The 19,427-nt window shown below is 38.8% G+C and overlaps 1 protein-coding gene across 4 annotated transcripts in view; it reads right to left on the bottom strand.

The window, feature by feature from the left end:
• Window positions 1–13,313: 13,313 nt before the first annotated feature.
• Window positions 13,314–19,427, bottom strand: part of Pde1a (phosphodiesterase 1A) — a 281,786-nt gene continuing 275,672 nt past the window's right edge. For all 4 annotated transcript variants that reach the window (XM_021151272.3, XM_029470625.2, XM_029470639.2 and 1 more), the window contains 2 exons: window positions 15,653–15,769; window positions 13,314–13,747 (listed from right to left, as the gene is read on the bottom strand). In XM_021151272.3, the coding sequence (XP_021006931.1) occupies window positions 15,696–15,769 (74 nt within the window). In that variant the 3' untranslated portion in view covers window positions 13,314–13,747; window positions 15,653–15,695. The remainder of the gene's footprint in view (window positions 13,748–15,652; window positions 15,770–19,427) is intronic.

Below are 19,427 nucleotides of genomic sequence, written 5' to 3'. Positions count from 1 at the left end.
GGAGGTCCCAGCATTTACCATTTTGCCGAGACATTAACCAGACATTAACCACACTTGTGGCTCCCGGACTCAGGCTGTCTCTGATTATCATGGAATCATTAATGTTAACAGGGAGGGCATTCCTTGAAGGAATGTGAAAATATGCACATTATTACACAAGCAAGCCTTATGTTCACAGCAGTCATCAACACTCATGGAGGGCCATGACTGCTGGCCATGTCCAAGGGAAAAGAACCTTGTTATTCTGTCCTTACCAAGGCCGTGCCAGACCCAGCAGATTCCACAACGAAATGATTTTAGTGCATTGTTTTGTTATTTATTTACTTACTCATTTTTTTTTAGGTTTTATTTTCTTTGTGGGGAGGGAAAGGTTACCAGGGAAGAGGGCAGATATGGACAGACAGGGAGATGAATGGGGTTGGAGTGCATGATGTGAAATTCACAAAGAATCAATAAAAAGTTAAAAAAAATAAGTTGTTAAATGGAAGGAATAAAGAACTTTACAGATCTGTGCATATTCTCATGCATAGAAAGTATTATGTGTTCAAATATTACTGTAAATGAATACATTTTATCTAATTCTCTTAGTACTGAATCAATAGATTCTACATTCCAGTTCTACCTGGGGATAAAGGTATAAAAAGACAATTAACCTTCTTTAACCTGCCAGGGAAGACATTACCTAAATCCATGTATTTAATTCTTACCACAACTCTAAGCGAAAAATCCTGGGGGTATTCAGGAAAGTTGAATTCAACTTCAATGAGTTAGGACATAGTATTTGCAAGATTTATTAGACTACAAGAGAAGAAAGGAACAAGAAATAAACCTCCTTTTTCATAGAGTGTTTAGTCTACCTCGGAAGCAATGTGACGAGGTCTGGTTTGATTAATGCTCTGTATAATAAAAAAAAAAAAAATGGAACTGGTTTAAAAGCAAGAGGCTACATGTACATTGATTTTTATTTAAAAAAAAAAAAGCTTTCTTGAAATAGGATGTCCTTTCATACATTTAAGTCTTCCAAAAGGGAAAGTATGATTCAATTATTTGGAGGAGATAGAAAACATAGTTTGTAAGTTGTGTGTGTGTGTGTGTGTGTGTGTGTGTGTGTGTGTGTATGTGTGTGTGTGTGTGTGTGCATGTGTGTTTTTGATGCATGTGTGTGTGGAGGGTTGTGTGCACATACATGCACATATGTATAGAAGCCAAGTTTAACATTGTCTGTCACCTTGCTTACTTGAGACAGTATTTTTCCTTGGCCTGACAGACTAAACTGGACGGTTAGTGAGCCCAAGGGGTCTGTCTCTCTTAATTTAGCAACCTGGGATGATAAGTTCAAGCTACAATAACTCACTTTCTTTACCTGGGTTCTGGGGATTGAATTCAAGATACTCATGCTTGCTATGCAAGCACTTTACAAACTGAGCCATCTCCCCAGTCTAAGTTGTGAAATTTCAAGTCTCTAATATTTTATCTGATGTCATTAAGCTCCATACAGTCATTCAAACACAGATATACTACACATGCATACACTACAGTAAAATTCATCACACACAGTGCACAGATTGTTATTTTAAAAAAAACTTTTGTTTTATATATATACATATATATACACACATATATCTATCTACATCTACATCTATCTGCAATCCATGCTACCACTGGCAAGGCACCAGTGGACAGGCCAGCCTGTTCTCAGTCTGGCAGACTCTCTGACTCAGAGCCCTGAAATCTCTCCATGTGGCTCACTAAGTTCCCATGGTGGGCTGTTGCCACGCACACTCCATGCTTACAAATTCCTGTGGCTGGCTGGGGTGTCCTGCCAGTGTACCTTCCTATGGAACTCAGTTGAGTCACCACATGAAGGAATACACTACACAATCTTAGTTTAGAATCTACAGGTAACACAACTGCTGGGTGCAGAAACTAGCATCCTGATTTTGTAGGCTATTTAATTTATAAATCCTTCAGTGGCGCATCCCAGTGATCTTCCACCTAAACCTGGGGCCTCTCACTATGTATATTGTGTCTTCATACTTTCTCCTGACAAAAAAGGAAGTGTCTTTCTCCTGCCTCCCCTCTTCCTCTCTCTGACCTGGAAGTCCTGCCTACTCACCTAGTGATTGGTGCCTTGAAATCTTTATTCATTAGGAGGAGGTTCTGCCACAAACTCTATCTTAACTGACTTAAAATGTGTACAGTACTTACTGTTGGGGTCTAGGATTTGCCTCACAAACCACATGAAAACTTGGTCAGACTTGGAGAGTTTATTGAGCGTATACTCCAGGTCCATGGCACAGGTTCAGGAACTGAACCATGATCCCGAGTTACAATCCTACAGGATTTTAAAGGCCAAAACCCACAAACATCTATGTCAAGTTATTTCCCCAATCAGGATTTAGGGATAGGGTATTTCCTTAGGAACATGTTTTTGTTATACATTTATCCTGCTCCCATTGACTGGGGTATTCAGGTGTAGCAGCAGACTTCCCTTGCCTAATATTCATTTCCTAACTTGTCTACCAGGATGAGACTTGTCCAAAATTCATGTCTTAACTTGCCAACCCCAGGATGTCAGTTCCCAGAGAAGTCTTGGGAACTTAAACTTTACCAACTACTACTCAAAAATGGAAGTCTTATTTCAAATACTTTCCTATACTGGGGTAAGTGTCTTTCTTATATTGGGGTCCATCCCAGGTGTTGGGGTCCAATGAAGGAGCAGCTTATACCATAAAAGCTTATACACAGGTGCCAGAAATGTTGTTGGGTGCTTGATTTGGGTCCAAGTTTATTGTGGGTAACTATATAAAACAGTTCTATTGACTTTTATTGTGATTAGTTTCCAAGGGCACAGAACATAACAGAATAACAATCTTGGCATTAGAAAGTTCCCTAGTAACAGCAGAAACAAATGAGAAAGTTTCCCCATTATGGCAGGCTAGCCAAGTAACTGTTACCTATGTCTTAACATTTTACCTAGGCCTTAACATTTCACCTAGGCCTTAATATTTTACCTAGGCCTTAATAGATATGATAAAAGTAATTTCTAGGATATGAGATCTCTGGTATAGTTTAATGCCTTCAGGATGAGCACATTAGGAAACTGTAGATAACTTATTTCTGCATCTTATAACAGTTTATAAATAACTCATTTCCAAACAAATTTAAGGGGAAAAAATCCCGCAAAATTTCTGTCATCTTCCAGAGTCAAAGATGTTGAAAATGAAACCAGAGAAGTAATTTTCTATTCCTCTCAGGTGAAGATCCTTCGTGTACTCTCTAATGGCAAATGCTATCCACAAAAAACTACCTCCTTTTGGAAAAGGAGATTCTAATTCACTGCATTAACAAACTGCTACTGGCTATAAAGCTTTATAATATTGCATTACCCTCATGCTATACAATCCTCTGTGGGGGATGTGGAAGTCAATCTTGTGAGGGAAAAGGCAGAATGGAGAGCCAGGCGCCACACACTCCTGAGACTCCTCAAAGCGTCCTGATGTGCCACACATAGCATTTGATCTAAGATGGCTCTTGGCACACCAGTGAAACAGCAAAAAGGGACTGAGGCCAAGGTGGTGGCCACTTCCCCAGACTTCACTGAAGCCCTCACAGGGGAAGGTACTCTCCCTACTCCTTCTGAGTTACCTCATTAATCAGAGCTCTCATTGGAACATGGTGACAGTGCGGCGAGATACAATCAACCAAGGATTTAGGGTCTTAGGATTGGCTCAAATAATGTATGAAAGCTTATGAGCTGGGCAATAAACTCAAATCTGCATCCGGATACTGGTCTCTGGGGTCAGATTTCCCAGAATTCATCATGTGACTCTATTGCCTCTCACTCCCACTCCTAGGTCTCATTCCCACATACCTTAACTTTATTTATTTCAAGATGCATTAGTACTCTAGTGGCTGTTAACAGTTGTTTTTAAGGAGTTAAAAGAAATGTATCTTTGTTTGTTCTCCAAAATTTTGAAATTCAAATTAGCCATACATGGAATTACCTCAATTTTGTCCCTCCTTCCAGACTTGACTCTCCTAACCTTTGGAGCATCTGAATTCCAAATGGACCAGAATGGTGCTGAGCAATGAGCTCTGACAGACAGAAGTGCCCAGAACAGAGATCTTGCCACAGTTAAGGGCTTTTTGTATTTAGCTCTGCTTTGAGGAAAATTGAATGCTATGGATTTTGTATTCAGTTAGAGAAATTTAAAAGTTTTCCAGAACTTTCCAAGATGGAAATCCAAAGTAGAAAGTCATACCCCAAACCAAGAGACAAATGCAGCCTTGCTCAATTATAGTGGGACACATGCTCAATACTCAGAAGACAGAAAACTTTACCCTTGTAGGAACGAGGCAGGTTGTCACTATGTAGAAGACATTGCCCAACTGAACACAATTACCTCAAACCATGTAGAGGTAATTGTTTTTCCTAGATAAACCAAAGAAGTATTTGTTTACTACAGGGCTTCTTGCCCTTGAAGGACTCCCTTAATATTACCTAATTCTAATCTTTCCATAATTCCATATCCTGGTAAGGTAATCCTAACTATAGCACAGACTAAGGTTTGTCACCCACAATCCTGTACTCTTTGAACTATTTGCCTGATTCAACAGCTCCCCTTTCTTTCAAAAATCAACCTAAGTTCTGTGTTTTATTTCTTTATTTATTTTGTATTTCATATTTCTAGCTCAAATCATTTGCCTCTCCCGAAGACAGCCCCCTGACTTTCATCCTGATGCTTAACCCACTTTCATTCTTCTATACATTCACTCTTCAATTGTATTTTCTATTCATCTGTATGTTCCAAGGTTGCCTAGAAAATCTAGCAGACAAAAATGAAACACACTTGAGACTAGTAGCTTTGCAATATATGTGTACCTTGTGAAAGGTAATATTGGTCATTATATACTCACTAATGCTAAGATAGGGTGTGATAGAACAATGGCAACTCAGTAAGTCATAATTAGTTTTGTAAATTTATTTTTATTTCCCGATTTTTAAGAGTTTCATTTGTTTTTATTTTATGTGTATGTGTTTGCACTTATGCATGCATACCACCTGCTAGTCTTGTGCTTACTTGCAAAACCCAGAAGAAAGCATTGGATCCTGTGGGGCAGAAGTTATACATTATTGTGAACTACTCATGTGGGTGCTGAAAACTGACCTCAAATTATTTGCAAGAGCAGTAAGCACCTAAGCAGCTGAGCCGTCTTTCTAGAATGGCCACACAAACTTATTCCAAAGTCCTCTCTGGTTCTCCCTAATTACTCATACAAGAAATCACATCTGCTTATATACAACTTTAAAGGAAACAATATAGCTTTAGGTTCATGACATGTGTTTATGAAAATGAGGGCACATACAAGAGCCACAGCACTTACTAAATACCTCTAGTGTAATGAAAGCCTCGTATTTAAGTGCTTACTAGACAGATTTACCTAGGTACTTTGAAAATCACATGTGATATCCTCTTACTGAGCCAAGGTTTCCTCTCTCCTGTGAACAACAAAAGCAACTCAGGTATTGGAATATAAGGCTGAATGGATCGCTATTAACATAGCATCTGCTATTAGGCACTGATAACAAATGTCTGGAAATGTGACAAATATAGAGATGGCAAGTAGATCCTTGTCTGCTGATTTTGAGTCAGACTTCTTTAGACATCAGACCTTGGCTCTTCCACTTCTTAGATTCATGACTTTACACAAATTATTTTATACTTTTTGTGGATGGTAGATGTTAACTATCCTTCTTAAGGAGTAGTTATAGTAAATAGAAAGAATGGGAAAGTAGGCTAAAGCTTTGAACACATTCTATGATTTTATAAAAAAATAAAATAAAATCCAGATGCTTACAAAGAATAAAGAAAACCAGAAGTAGAAAGAGAAAGAAGAGTAGAAGTGAAAGGATCAACTGAGTCAATATTTTGGGCTTTGTAAGAGTGGTCAGTATACAGAAATAGAACATTTATTTGTCAGATATTCTCATAACATTTAAAAAATTATGTATCTTTATTTTTATATCCTGATTGCAGTTCCCCTCTCTCATCTCCTCTCCTCTCATCTCCTCTCAGCACCCCACTCCCCTCTGCTGACTCCCATCTCCATTTCTCTTCAGAAAAAGGTTGTCCTCCCATAGATATCAACTGAATATGACAGATCAAGTTTCAGTAAGACTAAGCACCTCCCCTCACTGGGATACAACTCACAGACCATATGAAACCCAAGAAGAAGGAAGACCAAAGTATGGATTCTTCAGTCCTATTCAGAAGGGGGAAGAAAATAATCTCGGGAGACAGAAGGAGGGAGGGATCTCAGAGGGAGAGATGAGGGGGAGGGAAAAGGGGGGCAGGATCAGATTTAGGAGGAGACAGGGAGAAATACAGAGGGTCAAGAATTTGAATGGGGGCTGGTGAGATGGCTCAGTGGGTAAGAGCACCTGACTGCTCTTCCGAAGGTCCAGAGTTCAAATCCCAGCAACCACATGGTGGCTCACAACCATCCGTAACAAGATCTGGCGCCCTCTTCTGGAGTGTCTGAAGACAGCTACAGTGTACTTACATATAATAAATAAATAAATCTTTAAAAAGAAAAGAATTTGAATGGATATTTGTAACAGTGGGGGAGGGGAAACTGAGGCAGTCACTAGAAAATCCCAGATGCCAGAGACCTAAGAGGTTCCCAGGACCCAACAGGGTTGACATTAGCCAAAATACCCAAGAAAGAGGAAATAGAACCTGTAGAGACCAAATCCAGTGGACAGGCATGGCCCCTATGGGTGGATGGGGCCATCCACCCATCTCAAAAATATTAATGCAGAATTGCTCCAATAAGGGACAAAGAGTGGAGCAGAAACTGAAGGAAAGGCCATCCAGAGACTGCCCCCACCTAGGGATCCATCTGTTCTGCAGACACCAAACCCAGACAATATTGCTGATGCCAAGAAGTATTTGTTGATAGGAGCCTGGTATAGCTGTCCCCTGAGAGGCTCTGCCAGAACCTGACCAATACAGATACAGTCAGATACAGCCAAACATTGGATTGAGCATGGGGACTCCTATGGAGGAGTTAGGGGAAGGACTGAAAGAATTGAAGGGGTTTGCAACCCCATGAAAAGAACAGTGATATCAACCAACCAGACCCCTCAAAGCCAGGGACTAAACAACCAAACAAAGAGTATACATGGACGGACCCATGGCTCCAGCTGCTTACGTAGCTGTCTTGTCCTGACAACAGGAGGGGAGCCCCTTGGTCCTATGGAGGCTTGATGACCCAGGGTAGGGGATTGAGGCAGGAGGGTGGGTAGTTGAGTACCCTCAGAGAGCCAGGGATAGATGGAGGGTGGAAGAGTTAGGGGGTATGTGGAGGGGAAACTGGGAAGTTAGATAACCTTCACATGTAAAAAAATAATCAATTTTAAAAAAGAAAAACATAAATAAAGTAGGAAGAGGCAAATCAGTTAGATGAAAAGGATCCCAAAAGCCAGCAACAAAGTCAAAGACAGTCCTTGCTCTACTGTTAGACTTCCCACAAAATGACCAAGCTATACCACTGTAACATATGTGCACTTGCAACATATTGATCTTGAACACTCCATTTCCTAAAGTCCTCTGTTCTTGAGGAAAACCTATAAACCTCCAACTCGACCTGATTTTACTCTTTCTCTTCTTGGGCATGCTGTTTGATGTTTGCTCCTTGCCAGAAATCCTTAAAGACTTTTCTATGGCCCATCTCCTCCCTAGTCTTTTAGACGTATCACCATAGGTGGGAATTTTTCCAGATCTAGATCTAGATAAAGACCAACTGGCTCAAAGTGGCTAGGATGATGTTTACAGTACTCATAATGATGATGGCCATCCTGAAGACATAGGTCAACATAAGCACAGTAACAGTCTGACAACAGTGATACCGATAGATGCTTTGAGTGACAGGACAGATCTGTGCATGACAGTGATAGCATGCCAGACAGCCACAGCATGGTGGACAACCCAGGGCTCAGAGTGTACTTGACAGAGATGCCTAGAAAAAAAATCAAGGAAGAAAAAGAAAACAAAGGAAATTTCATGCAATGGAGCATTAAAATACAAGCTAGAACATGACTGAGAAGAAAGAGATCTAGAAATAGGTCTAGAAGAGATCTAGAACTGAGGAGAAATAGACCCGTGGATAATGATGAATCTGAAACAGAAGATCAGTCAAACTCAGGCTTATGAAAAGGCTTATAATTCAATTCTTTTTTTTCTTTTAATTTAATTTTATTTGTAATTCATTTTTTACACTCCATATTCCATTCCCCACCCCTCCCACCCACCCTCCAACTGTTCTACATACCACATCTCCTCCCCACCCCACCCCATCTACACGCGGATGCCCCCCTCCCCACCCGACCTGACCTCTAAACTCCATGGGTCCTCTAGTCTCTTGAGGGTTAGGTACTTCATCTCTGACTAAACATAGACCTGGAAGTCCTCTAATGTATGTGTGTTGGGGACCTCATATCAGCTTGTGTATGCTGTCTGTTTGGTGGTACAGTGTTTGAAAGATCTCGGGGGTCCATATTAACCAAGACTACTGGTCCTCCTACAATATCACCCTTCTCAGCTTCTTTCAGCCTTCTCCAACTCAACAACAGGTGTCAGCTGCTTCTGCCCATTGGTTGGTTGCAAATAACTGCATCTGACTCTTTCAGCTGCTTGTTGGGTCCCTCAGAGGGCAGTCATGATAGATGCCTTGAAAATGCTTATAATTCTGATAACTTATCTGATGCTTCTCACAGGAGCAGGTTTCCTCATCTTCTCCCTCCTTCTCAATGAAAGTGCTTTCCTCCTTCTCAATGAAAGTGCTTCCCATAGCAGCAGCATTGTCAGTGATCAGTCCCTGTTCTACCTTTATGGTCTCCTAATCTACCTACTAGCCTTCCTCTTGGGCATCTCCAGTGTCTCCTCCATTTCTGAGAACACCTGGGATGTTGGGATTCTGAGTGCCTTTATTGTTATTTTTAACTCCAGTACTTCTCCCAGACTTACCTTGCTAGCCTTGACTCCCTGTCTACCACCATCTGTGCCTCCTGGGACTCCTTCTTGGGCATCCCCACTAAGGCCACATACTCTGAGATTTCCAGTTATCTTTTCACCTCACTAGAAAATTAACTCACTTTTGATGGCTTCTCTTAGATACTGGGACCTACCACAATCATTCTTTCCCTTCAATTCTCTTGCTGAAATGAGAGGTGTAAGTGGCCCCAACCAATTGAATCAATGGCCTTAGGTGGATAGTAAAAGTGCAGCCACTATTGAGGGAATACCACAACAACCATCAGTACCAAGCCACAGATGGCTAACCCGAAGGTAGAGAGAGATAACTTAGTTTCTGCCTAACCCCATAGAAAGTGCTAACAGAGAATACCAGATCCACTTCTACCTCTAGGGTACATGTTATTGTTCTGCTGTGCCACATGGCAAAGTGCTCCTCACCCAGTATCTACTAAGGATGTTGTATTTGATTTTTTTTTTTTTGTAAAATATGTGGAGGGGCTACTGGACCAGTTTTGATTCCAGATCAGGCTTCTGACAAACCATGGTTCATGGAACCAAAAAAAGGATTTTTATTGAGCTTAGATCAATGGTCCACAACCTTGTTGAGGGTCAAAGGATCATTTCACAAGAGACAACTAAGACTATCAGAAAACACAGGTATTTACATTATTATTCACAAGCATAGCAAAATTACAGCTATAAAGTAGCAATGAAAATAATCTTTTGGTTAGGGGTTGCCACAACATGGTTAGGGGTTGCCACAACATGAGGAACTCTACTAAAGGGTCGCAGCATCAGGAAGGTTGAGAATCTCTGGCTTAGATGAGAGACTTAGTCCTCTCAGGGCAAGGCATAGCCTAGAGCTCAGCTCTATGGGAAACTTACTGCACAGTCAGGGTATGTCATTTCGAAGAGAATGCTATCAAAGTGCTGTGAGCATCCAGTACCTCCTTGGCCACCTTTTCATCTTCTTTTCGTTTCTCTCCTTCTGTGGTTGTTTAGAGATTGTGTCGTCAGGGAGCTCATGTGCGTGGTAAGCATCAAGTAGAGATTTCGTAAAAAACAGCTCATGTCACCTTATCTTTTGTGTTGGAGTGACTTTTAGTACTTTCTTCTAAACATTTATCTGATTTTTCTTACAGTGCAGTGAGTCACAAGGTCAATTCCTTGAGTAAAACTATTTTTCATTCACCTAAACTTTGGATGTTTTATGGAAAAAGCAAACAACAACAGCAAAATGCTCTCTATTAAATTTAAAAAGAGAGAAAGTAGCATAATGCAGGAATACAGAAAATAAAAGACATTTGATCTTCAATTATCTGAGATTAAAAAAAAAAACATGTTCATCTGAGATATAAAGAGAACTGTCCAATTTCAGAAAAATTGATTAAAATGTCTCAAATAGAATATAGTTTAGCATATATAAAATTTGCACATTAAGTATTTATAATTCTTCCACAGAAATGCTACTGTAACGTATGGTATCATTACTGTCCTTTCAGCTCTAAAATATTGCCTGAGATCCGTCCTAAGTGGTGAAGAAGCAGTCATACTGACTGTCTCTATTTTCCACTTTGCTCTTTTTCACATGGCTATCTACTACTCTGGGCTTCCAGTCTGCTCCACATAGATGTAGTGGGAAGAATAGGTCTCTGGGTACCACAGACATCCAGAACTAAATTGGTGGTATCTGCTACTGAACTGCATGGCTTTGGACAAGAATGGTTATTGAGACGTGCCTTTCTTGAGTGTATCAATACTACTGCTGAATTGATAAAATAAAAATAAAAATAAAGTTTGCTAATAAATTATGTGGAAGCTACACATGGAAAACAGGCAAGACTTTTATTTTCTGGTTAATTCATTTTTGTCACTTTGTATTATTTTTTTTTTTGTCAACTCATGTCCATATTTTTGTTTGTTTTTCTCTCCTTTACATCACCTAGGGCAGAACTAGTCACCTTTGTATGTGGTATTCTGAGAATTATGTATACACTACAGTGAGAATGGCTAATCTATAAAACTTTACTTTCCTAGGGAGGAAAAAAACTCATTTCCATGTTTACATGTGAGCCATTCTTTTAGCCATGCTCTTGAATCTTATGATAAAATGATCAAGGATCATTTGCTTTATAGGAAAAAATAAATCATGTTCTGAACAAGCTCAGACCAGTTTTTCATTTGGTTTACTCCCAGTTCCTCCATATTTCCCCAAGCTGCCAACATTCTACTAAAAGAAATCAAACGGAAGACTAAGTGGGTCAGGATAATTTCGATCAAATATGATTTATTTAGCAATCATATATAGTAGGAAATACAGAGAGTTGCAGCATAATAAAAACACAAGAATCATAGGTTGTCATGTTAAAAAGTAAAGTTCTGGCTAAATGAAAAGGCAGATGAACTCGCAAGTGTATGGTGGGTCGCTGTGAGTACAAATGCAAAGCAGGTGCAGCAGCCTTTGGAGAGAGAGAGTCCCGCCTCATGGTGTGGTCTTTCACACTATTATCTGTACATTTGGAGGCACGTGTGATCTCCGGTGTGACCCCTACTTATTATCTTCCAGTAGGAGCTGTCCTGTGGAGAGAGGAAGGAAGGTGTGTGGAAGGCCAAAGGCAAAATATCAGACACATTGGGCATCGTGGAGATAGGAAGAAAAGGGAGGGAGGTGAGGAGTAGCGTGCATGGTCCAGGCAGTGTGATGGCTCTGAAGCAGTGTGCCTCCCCAGCTACCCCTGCAAGTCGGTCACAGTGCTCTGTAAGTCACATAGCCTGGACAATTAGGCTAGCAGACATACACTGATCAATGTGCATATTCTTTAATTTACATTAACCAAGCATAGAGATCAAAAGAACAAAATAGATGTATTTTCTACGCCATGAGAGGAGCAGAGCTTCATTTTATTCTTCTCTCCTTAGATTCTGGCTTTACTGAAAGACGACTGGCTCAATTAGGAACAATAGTAATTAGACTTCTTAGACTCTCAGATTTTACTTTGAAAGCAGAGTGTTTTCTAGATAGTAAATATCTCATTTTTAAAAAGAAGACTTGAAAAGCAATAGTTACAGTTTCTCCATAAATAGAAATAAAATGTCCATTTTAAAGGACAAAGGCTACTAACATACACATTTCTATTAATCTTCTCAACACATTATTATAGATCAATCTTTACTGTTGATATTTAAAATATCCATCACATTATAATGGCTATGATACAATTCAATTATTTAACAAGATTTAGACAATAATAACACTAGGAATCTAATTCATAGAACATTTAAAAGCATTTTATACAGTCTACTCACAATATATCTTAAATACAATAAATGCATACTAAATATGCATAGAGAATATGGCTTACACATTAAAGTAGATCTAAATTGTGAGTTATAAAGACCTCACAACTTAGGCTTAAAAGCTTCTTGCCATGTCCCTCTCTGAAATATTGCTTAGCCTTGAGGAACCTGGGGGAAACACAGGTGCGAGAAGCAACTCATTAGGATGGGCGAACCTTTCTGCACATCATCTAATTGACAGTAACTGTTCATTCCATCTAATTGTCACCTTTCACGAAGTTCGCAATCCCTGAAGTGTATATACAGTGAAAATGCTACAACATCTAATTGGGCTTGACCATTCCTGTTAGCTACTTCACACATGCTCAGGCAAAACATGACCAAGAAGCAGGGCCTCTGAGGGTTGCAGTTCATTTCTTTTCAGTAAAATTAAAAAGTCACATCACATAACAGTTTTAGCTGTACAGAAAAGTATGGGTTTCCATATACACCTCTGAGCATGAGTGCACACACCTACAACACAGACACACACACACACACACAGACACACACACACACAGACACACACACACACACACACACATCTTATGCCTCAGCCTGTAATATATCTTTATATTCTAGTGGTAACAATATCCCAGAAGGAAAATTCTGTCTTCCCTTCAAGTGCCCCTCTCCTGCAATGACTGATGTTCCTTGTTACATAGGCCCTACAGCAAGCTATGACCTATAATATGACCACACACACCTGGGTGATACACTAGTGCCTTAAAACTCAATGGATGGCTGCAGGATAGTCGGTCGATGACTTCAGGAGAAAATGGCACTGTAGTTTCCCAGCTGGAGGCCGATAGAGGCGTTCATCCAATCACTGTGCGGCAGCTCTTATGGTCAGCTGTTGCTGGCGCTTCTGAAGACAGATCTGATTCTCATTCTATTCCCATGCATTTAAAACAAAACAGTCTTACCAGATCAGCATTGCAAGAAAACAGGGTTTTCATCATTTTGTTTTACTTTTCTTTTACTCTTTTTTTTTCTTCTTCTTCTTGTCCTTGCTTGTTGACAATTGTGTTGTTGTGTCACTCTGGAGTAACACAGTGCAAGTCGTATATTGAAATCCATTCCATCTTCTACACAAGTTAAAAATGATGAAAACTTGAAAGCATCCAGCTTTCAGTCTTAAAAGATTTCTCTGGCTAAGATGACCAAATCATGGAAGGAAAACCATGGCAGAAACAGTGGCCAGAATCCTAATGATAACTTGTGGGATCTTTGTGGCTCAGTTACTTGACTGAAATTTATGTTCTTCTTCCTTACAGAGGAGTCCACTAAAATGGACTGAGCCAAACATTTTATTTTATTTTTTTAGAAAATCAAGGTCTTTGCGTGTTTTTCATGCTGCTTTCATTTTCCTGAAATAAAAATCAAATGAAAATGAGATCAGAGAAGGGATGGGAAGGTGGGTTGGGTAGATGTTGGTTAGAAGATAGAACATTTCAGTTAGATCACAAAAATAAACTCGAAAGATAAATTCAGAATATATTGTAAGTAATGATGTATTGTGTTCTGGAAACTTTCTGAGAGTATCTTTTCACCTAGCCACCAAAAAGTGATAAATGTGGGAGAGCATACACTTAGTATTTAGTTCAATTTAACCATTCCATGAAGACTACAGGCTTCAAAACATGTCACACGTGAAAATTACAAGTTTGGGTAACTAAAAATAAATAAGGAAAAATTAAGAATATTATTTAGTCTACATAAGGGTCAGCTACTGAATTTTTTTTTTTTACATAGGACTTATACACTCTGCCAGAAATAAGAGATTTGTAGTGAATAGCAATTGCTGTCTAGTTCTGTTTTAAATGTCTCTGTTTTGCACAGTTTTTAGTTCCAGTACACTTTTTTTTCATACATTGAACAGTCATTTTAGTAAACACACTGGTGACTTGTATTCCCTATATACATGTTGGGTAAATAGTCATAAATATTTATAAAATGCTGACCCAAACTATTTTCTATCCTTTTTGTGGTGATATATAATAAACGTTGGGTTGCAGTGTCCTAAAGGGAGGAATATTGTTTAATTATGCATATTCAGATTCAGATTCATCTTAAGTGACCAGGATCACTAGAGCTAATAAATATACAATCTGTGTGGAAAGTATGGACAGTCCTTATAATGGTTGCTAGCAATTAAATACATAAATGGGCATGAGATGCTGACAAGCCACTGGTGATATGCTTTATTTTCAACCTTCATGTATTAAACAGGAATTATAGCCACCATGGGATACTCATGTAACATATCTAAGATGCTCACAAGTGAGTCTTTGCACAAATACTGAAGAATTGCCTTAAATGCCAAATCACATTGAACTCTTTCAAACCAGCATCTGAAGAGTCAATGACAGCATCTCAAGGGTCTGGCATGGCTCCCTCACCGCTTTCCTGTGCCCCTGCTACTAAAGCAACATAATATTCCTTACAGCACTTGCTATTTGTTTGATATGCATTTTGTAATATTTAAGACATGTATACTACATACTCCTTCCTCTCTAGTTGTATGTTCATCCTGTTTCCTTCCAAGGCAGTGGTTCTGTTTGAATAGACACTAATATTAATATATCCACTCATTAAAACTTCATAATATATAGAAATAGTCTTCACGTTTCTACAGTATTATTTCTAGGGTTATCAATCTGGCAGATGGAAAGCAAGTCATAGAAGCCATTTTTAAAAGCAAGACTATTTTTATCCACAGACTTCTAGCAAGCATGATATTTATGTTATTAATGGTTCCTTATATGCCACAGAAAAGTAATTCTAAGTCTTCTCCCACTGTAAAAATTTCTTCTGGAATCTTTTTCATAAACCATATAAAATATAGATTATTGTGCTTAAAGTATTAAAATTGTAATCTCAGTAAATAAAATGTACGTGATTGAAAAAAGTACATTAAAAATAGAATAATATTTAAATGGAGTCCTTTGTCTCTGAATGTGTTATACAAGTAATTCACTTTAGAAATTAGGTTTCTTATATGTTTCTTATGTGCCGCTTGGTCTTCATGTGTGTACTGAATAACTGAAACTGGGGTTATCCCAAATGCTGTTTGCCTGCACATGGGATTCTAGTTGGACTGCCTTGTCTGGCCTCAGTGGAAGAGGAAGCACCTAGCCTCTTAGAGACTTGAAGTGCCAGGGCAGGGGCGGGAGGGGCGGGGATTTTCCCAGGGGGTCCCACACCCACTCAGAGGAGAAATGGAAGGGAGATGGGAGAAGGATTGTGGGAAGAGGGAAGAGGTCTTACATTACCTCTTGTGTTTAGAACAACTGAACTCTTAAAGTTTGTTCACACCTATGGACGTGTGTCATCATGCTTTTCTTCAGTATTTCCCAACTCTTCTGAGTTCTTATGAAGATCAAGTTCACCTAAAAACATCAAATAACAAATAGGTAAGACAAAATTGGCCTTTGGTGGACAGGGGGTGCGCTAACATTCCCAGGAGAGAGCGGTTTGTAAAGTGCGGAAGACGGGATTTGATAATGGATTTTGTAGTAGTGCGTTTCTCCAAAGATGGAGTATTTTTCTTTCAGCCAGGGGGTTTGCAGAGTACAACAACACATCTTTGCATGATTGTTTAACCTTTGAAGTTGCAGCTTAGTCTGGAAACACAGAGACAAAATGCACGAGAGAAGCATTTACTACGTCACACTCAGGACGGCGTGATTATCCTGGATGTTTCTTTTACAGAAACCAAGTTTAAACAAATCCTAATGACCAATGTTTTTAGCCATGTACTGATTGGCTGCTGCTATGAATTTAAAACAAATTAGAATGAGTATGAGAGACTGGTAAAATAATCTGCCAAAACAAATTAATAGAATTTATAGTCTTAGAGCTTTATATAAACTTCCAGCTTTATATAAACCCTGAAGATAAGGAAAGCATTAGTGTGGAAACTATTCCAATACTGCCCAAAACGTTGAGGAGAACTGATTAAAAATTGAATAAAGTTTCAGATAAACATAAAAGGAGACCCGAATGCCTCCTGGATCAGTACCAGAGCCACACAGTTTTTACTCACAAGACCGGGCAGGTTATGTAGACTATGTATCTTGTGAGCGGATGGGAGGCGTGTCCAGGTACTTCATATTAAGTACCATAGCTGGGGGTTTCACCCCAGCCTGCTGACAGAACAAGAACGTCCGACTGTCTTAGCACCTCCCAGAAACTTGCTGTTACATTTTCAGACCTTTCTCCACTCAAATAATTCCACATGCAGCCCTCAGGAGGCATTTGTTCCCACAATGCACTTGGAAGATCTCAAGCCTATACAGTCTTTTCCCTATTGGCTCACATAATTTTTCACTCTCTCAGCTAGGATTATATTCCATTTCCAAAGTGCCTTGAGCAATAAGCCCTCTCTTCCCATGGAGACTCGTTTCGATTGATTTGGAGTAAGAAGGAGTAATTCTACCTCTCCAATATTGGGATCTCTTTACTGGAAATTTTTTTATACACGCTTTTCTATTTTCAGTAACTTAATATTTCATTTATTTGAACTCATACTAAAAGGTTTGTAACAGGTTTCTGAAACTTCTTCGACATTGTTCCTCACAGCTTGGATTATTCTTTGATATTTATCATCTTGGAGCCTTGGTTTAAACTTCAAATTTGATATTGTTATTTAAGACCAGATCAGAAAATAACAAAACACACTTTACTAGACAAGAACCAATGACAGAGATAAAAATAGCCTGACTTAAAAGAAAGTAACATACTTTTCTCATTTAGAGAGAATGTTTTACAATGGGTAAAGGACACTAAAGTCTACTTAATCAAGTAATATTATTGCTAGTGAAGTTTTATTAGTAAAGAAAAATGGAAGATGGATTAAATAATTAAATAAAAAATTAAATCTCAAAATGATGTACATATTACATCCGAGAGAAATTCTGTAAATTCAATTAGAAAAGCAGTATTAGGACCAGGTCCATGATTTTGCAATGCCAAAAGAGTAGTCCTTCTTCTAAATTCAGAGGTCCTGGTGTTTTTAAGTATATATATACACACACACGCACACGCACATGCACACGCACATGCACACACACACATTGCCAAGTGATTACATAGAAGCTGGTTATTTAGAAAAATTAAAGACCTCATATATCAAAATCAGATTATTTTAAGTTCATCTTTAGTTGCAGAAGCCTTCGTAATTAACTTGGGTATGTCACAAGTAAGCCACTCTCAGGCACATAATTTTGACATCATCTTTTCAGGAAGGAGGAAACAACTAGGAATATTCATCACATCAAAGATAATTTTAGGTAACTTTCCCAATTGAAGCGTATTTTATGTAAATGATCTTGAAACCTACCCATGGAATCTAAGCTTTACTCTCTTCTAATAAGATCCAGCCCATCCTTTCAGTCTGATCAAAGGTATGCTCTTTTCAAAATAAAATTTATAAATAAGATACATAGTATCAGAAAGAATTCCAGTTAAACTGCAATACAATATCATCATAGTAAAGAAATCTACTGAAACACAGTGGTAGCATGCACCTCTTTGGTAATTGTGTGAATGGCAAGAACTAACTACAGGTTTATCTTATATATGATTTTGAAGTAATAATGGCATCAAATTAAACTTCAGTATTGTTCACTAAATATATTATGAAAATATTTATGATTCCTAGCTATGACAAAAATGCCACTAACATTTACATGCTGTGTAGCCTACAAATGATGTGCATGATAATAAAGTTAAAAGCCAGGAAAAATAATCTTCCATGCGATTCATGCACATAGCTCTAGGTTAAAGTAGTTTCTCTGTAGAGTTACCCCAAAGGGTAGATAAAACGATTTCCAGGAGTTATAGCTTATTAAACGAACATCCCAGTGCATTGTTGACATCAGAGATGTTCTTAAACAATTCAGGCGATTGTCACTGCTGTTGGTTCCCACCAGAACTAGATTGTAAGATCTTATTTATGAAGATGGCACACAGTTTTGTTGTAGGATCAGAAAGACAAACTGTAACTGAGATCATAGCTCCTTCTTTAATAGACAACGTTCATAGTTTTAAAAGACTCTGCACAGGCTGATGGTGAAAGACATACATCAATACTCGTATTCATCTGTAGATCTCGTGTGCCACACTGCCAATTGCCAGATAAGGTGTCCTAAGTGAGTGTGGCAAGTTATTATTGGGGCAACCAATCATTTTATGATTGTAGATAAGACCCACTACACAGAATTGAATTCGTGTCTGATACTAGTGATGGGATTTAGTGGAATAAGTAGATTCTGGAGGACCCAGTGTAGTTACTATAGTCACCTCTTGATATATTCACAGTATGGTATCATTATTGGAAGACAGTAAAAATCGGAGAAGGTATCTACTTGGAGAAAGTAGATCACTGGCCATTCCCCAGAAAGATGTGTATTCTCCCAGCTTCCTGTCTTTCCATCCTGTTAGGCATGAGATGATTAGATTGCTAGATACTCCTACTACCATATATTATTATTACCTCAGCCCAAATTAATGTTCTAGCAGTCCTTGGACTAACATTGCTAAAATAAAGAGTTAATACATTTTTTGGTTTTATAGAAAAAGATATAGATATAGACAAGAAATGATAGAGATATGGAGATATAAAGATCTCTCTCTTCTCTCTCTCTCTCTCTCTCTCTCTCTCTCTCTCTCTCTCTCTCTCTCTCTCTGTGTGTGTGTGTGTGTGTGTGTGTGTGTGTAACATACTGACTGGCAAAGAAAATTGGTATCAGAGAAGGGGGTCCAGGGCTTTGACATCCAGGGCTTCCTAATATTATAAGTTGGGAGCCTTTAGCACTGATTTGTAAGGGTGAGTTTAGAACAGTGCAAAACTATGAGGTAGAAAATATGCACCTGTACGCAGAGCACCTAAACCAGAGATTCGATGAGAAAATGCCAACTGGAATAAAGAACTTAAAGACTGTTTGTGATGAGTGTTCAGATGAATGAATATTCCATGGTGAATTGTGCAAGAGAGCCCTTCCTTGTGCTGCACTGTGAAGATCTTGTCTACACTCTGGTCATGCC

Source organism: Mus caroli, unplaced genomic scaffold, assembly GCF_978045245.1.
Source record: "Mus caroli unplaced genomic scaffold, Mus_caroli_1 scaffold_2, whole genome shotgun sequence".
Lineage (NCBI taxonomy): Eukaryota > Metazoa > Chordata > Mammalia > Rodentia > Muridae > Mus > Mus caroli.
The sequence above is the reverse complement of the archived record's forward strand: the minus strand, read 5'-3'. Positions and strand labels throughout refer to the sequence as shown.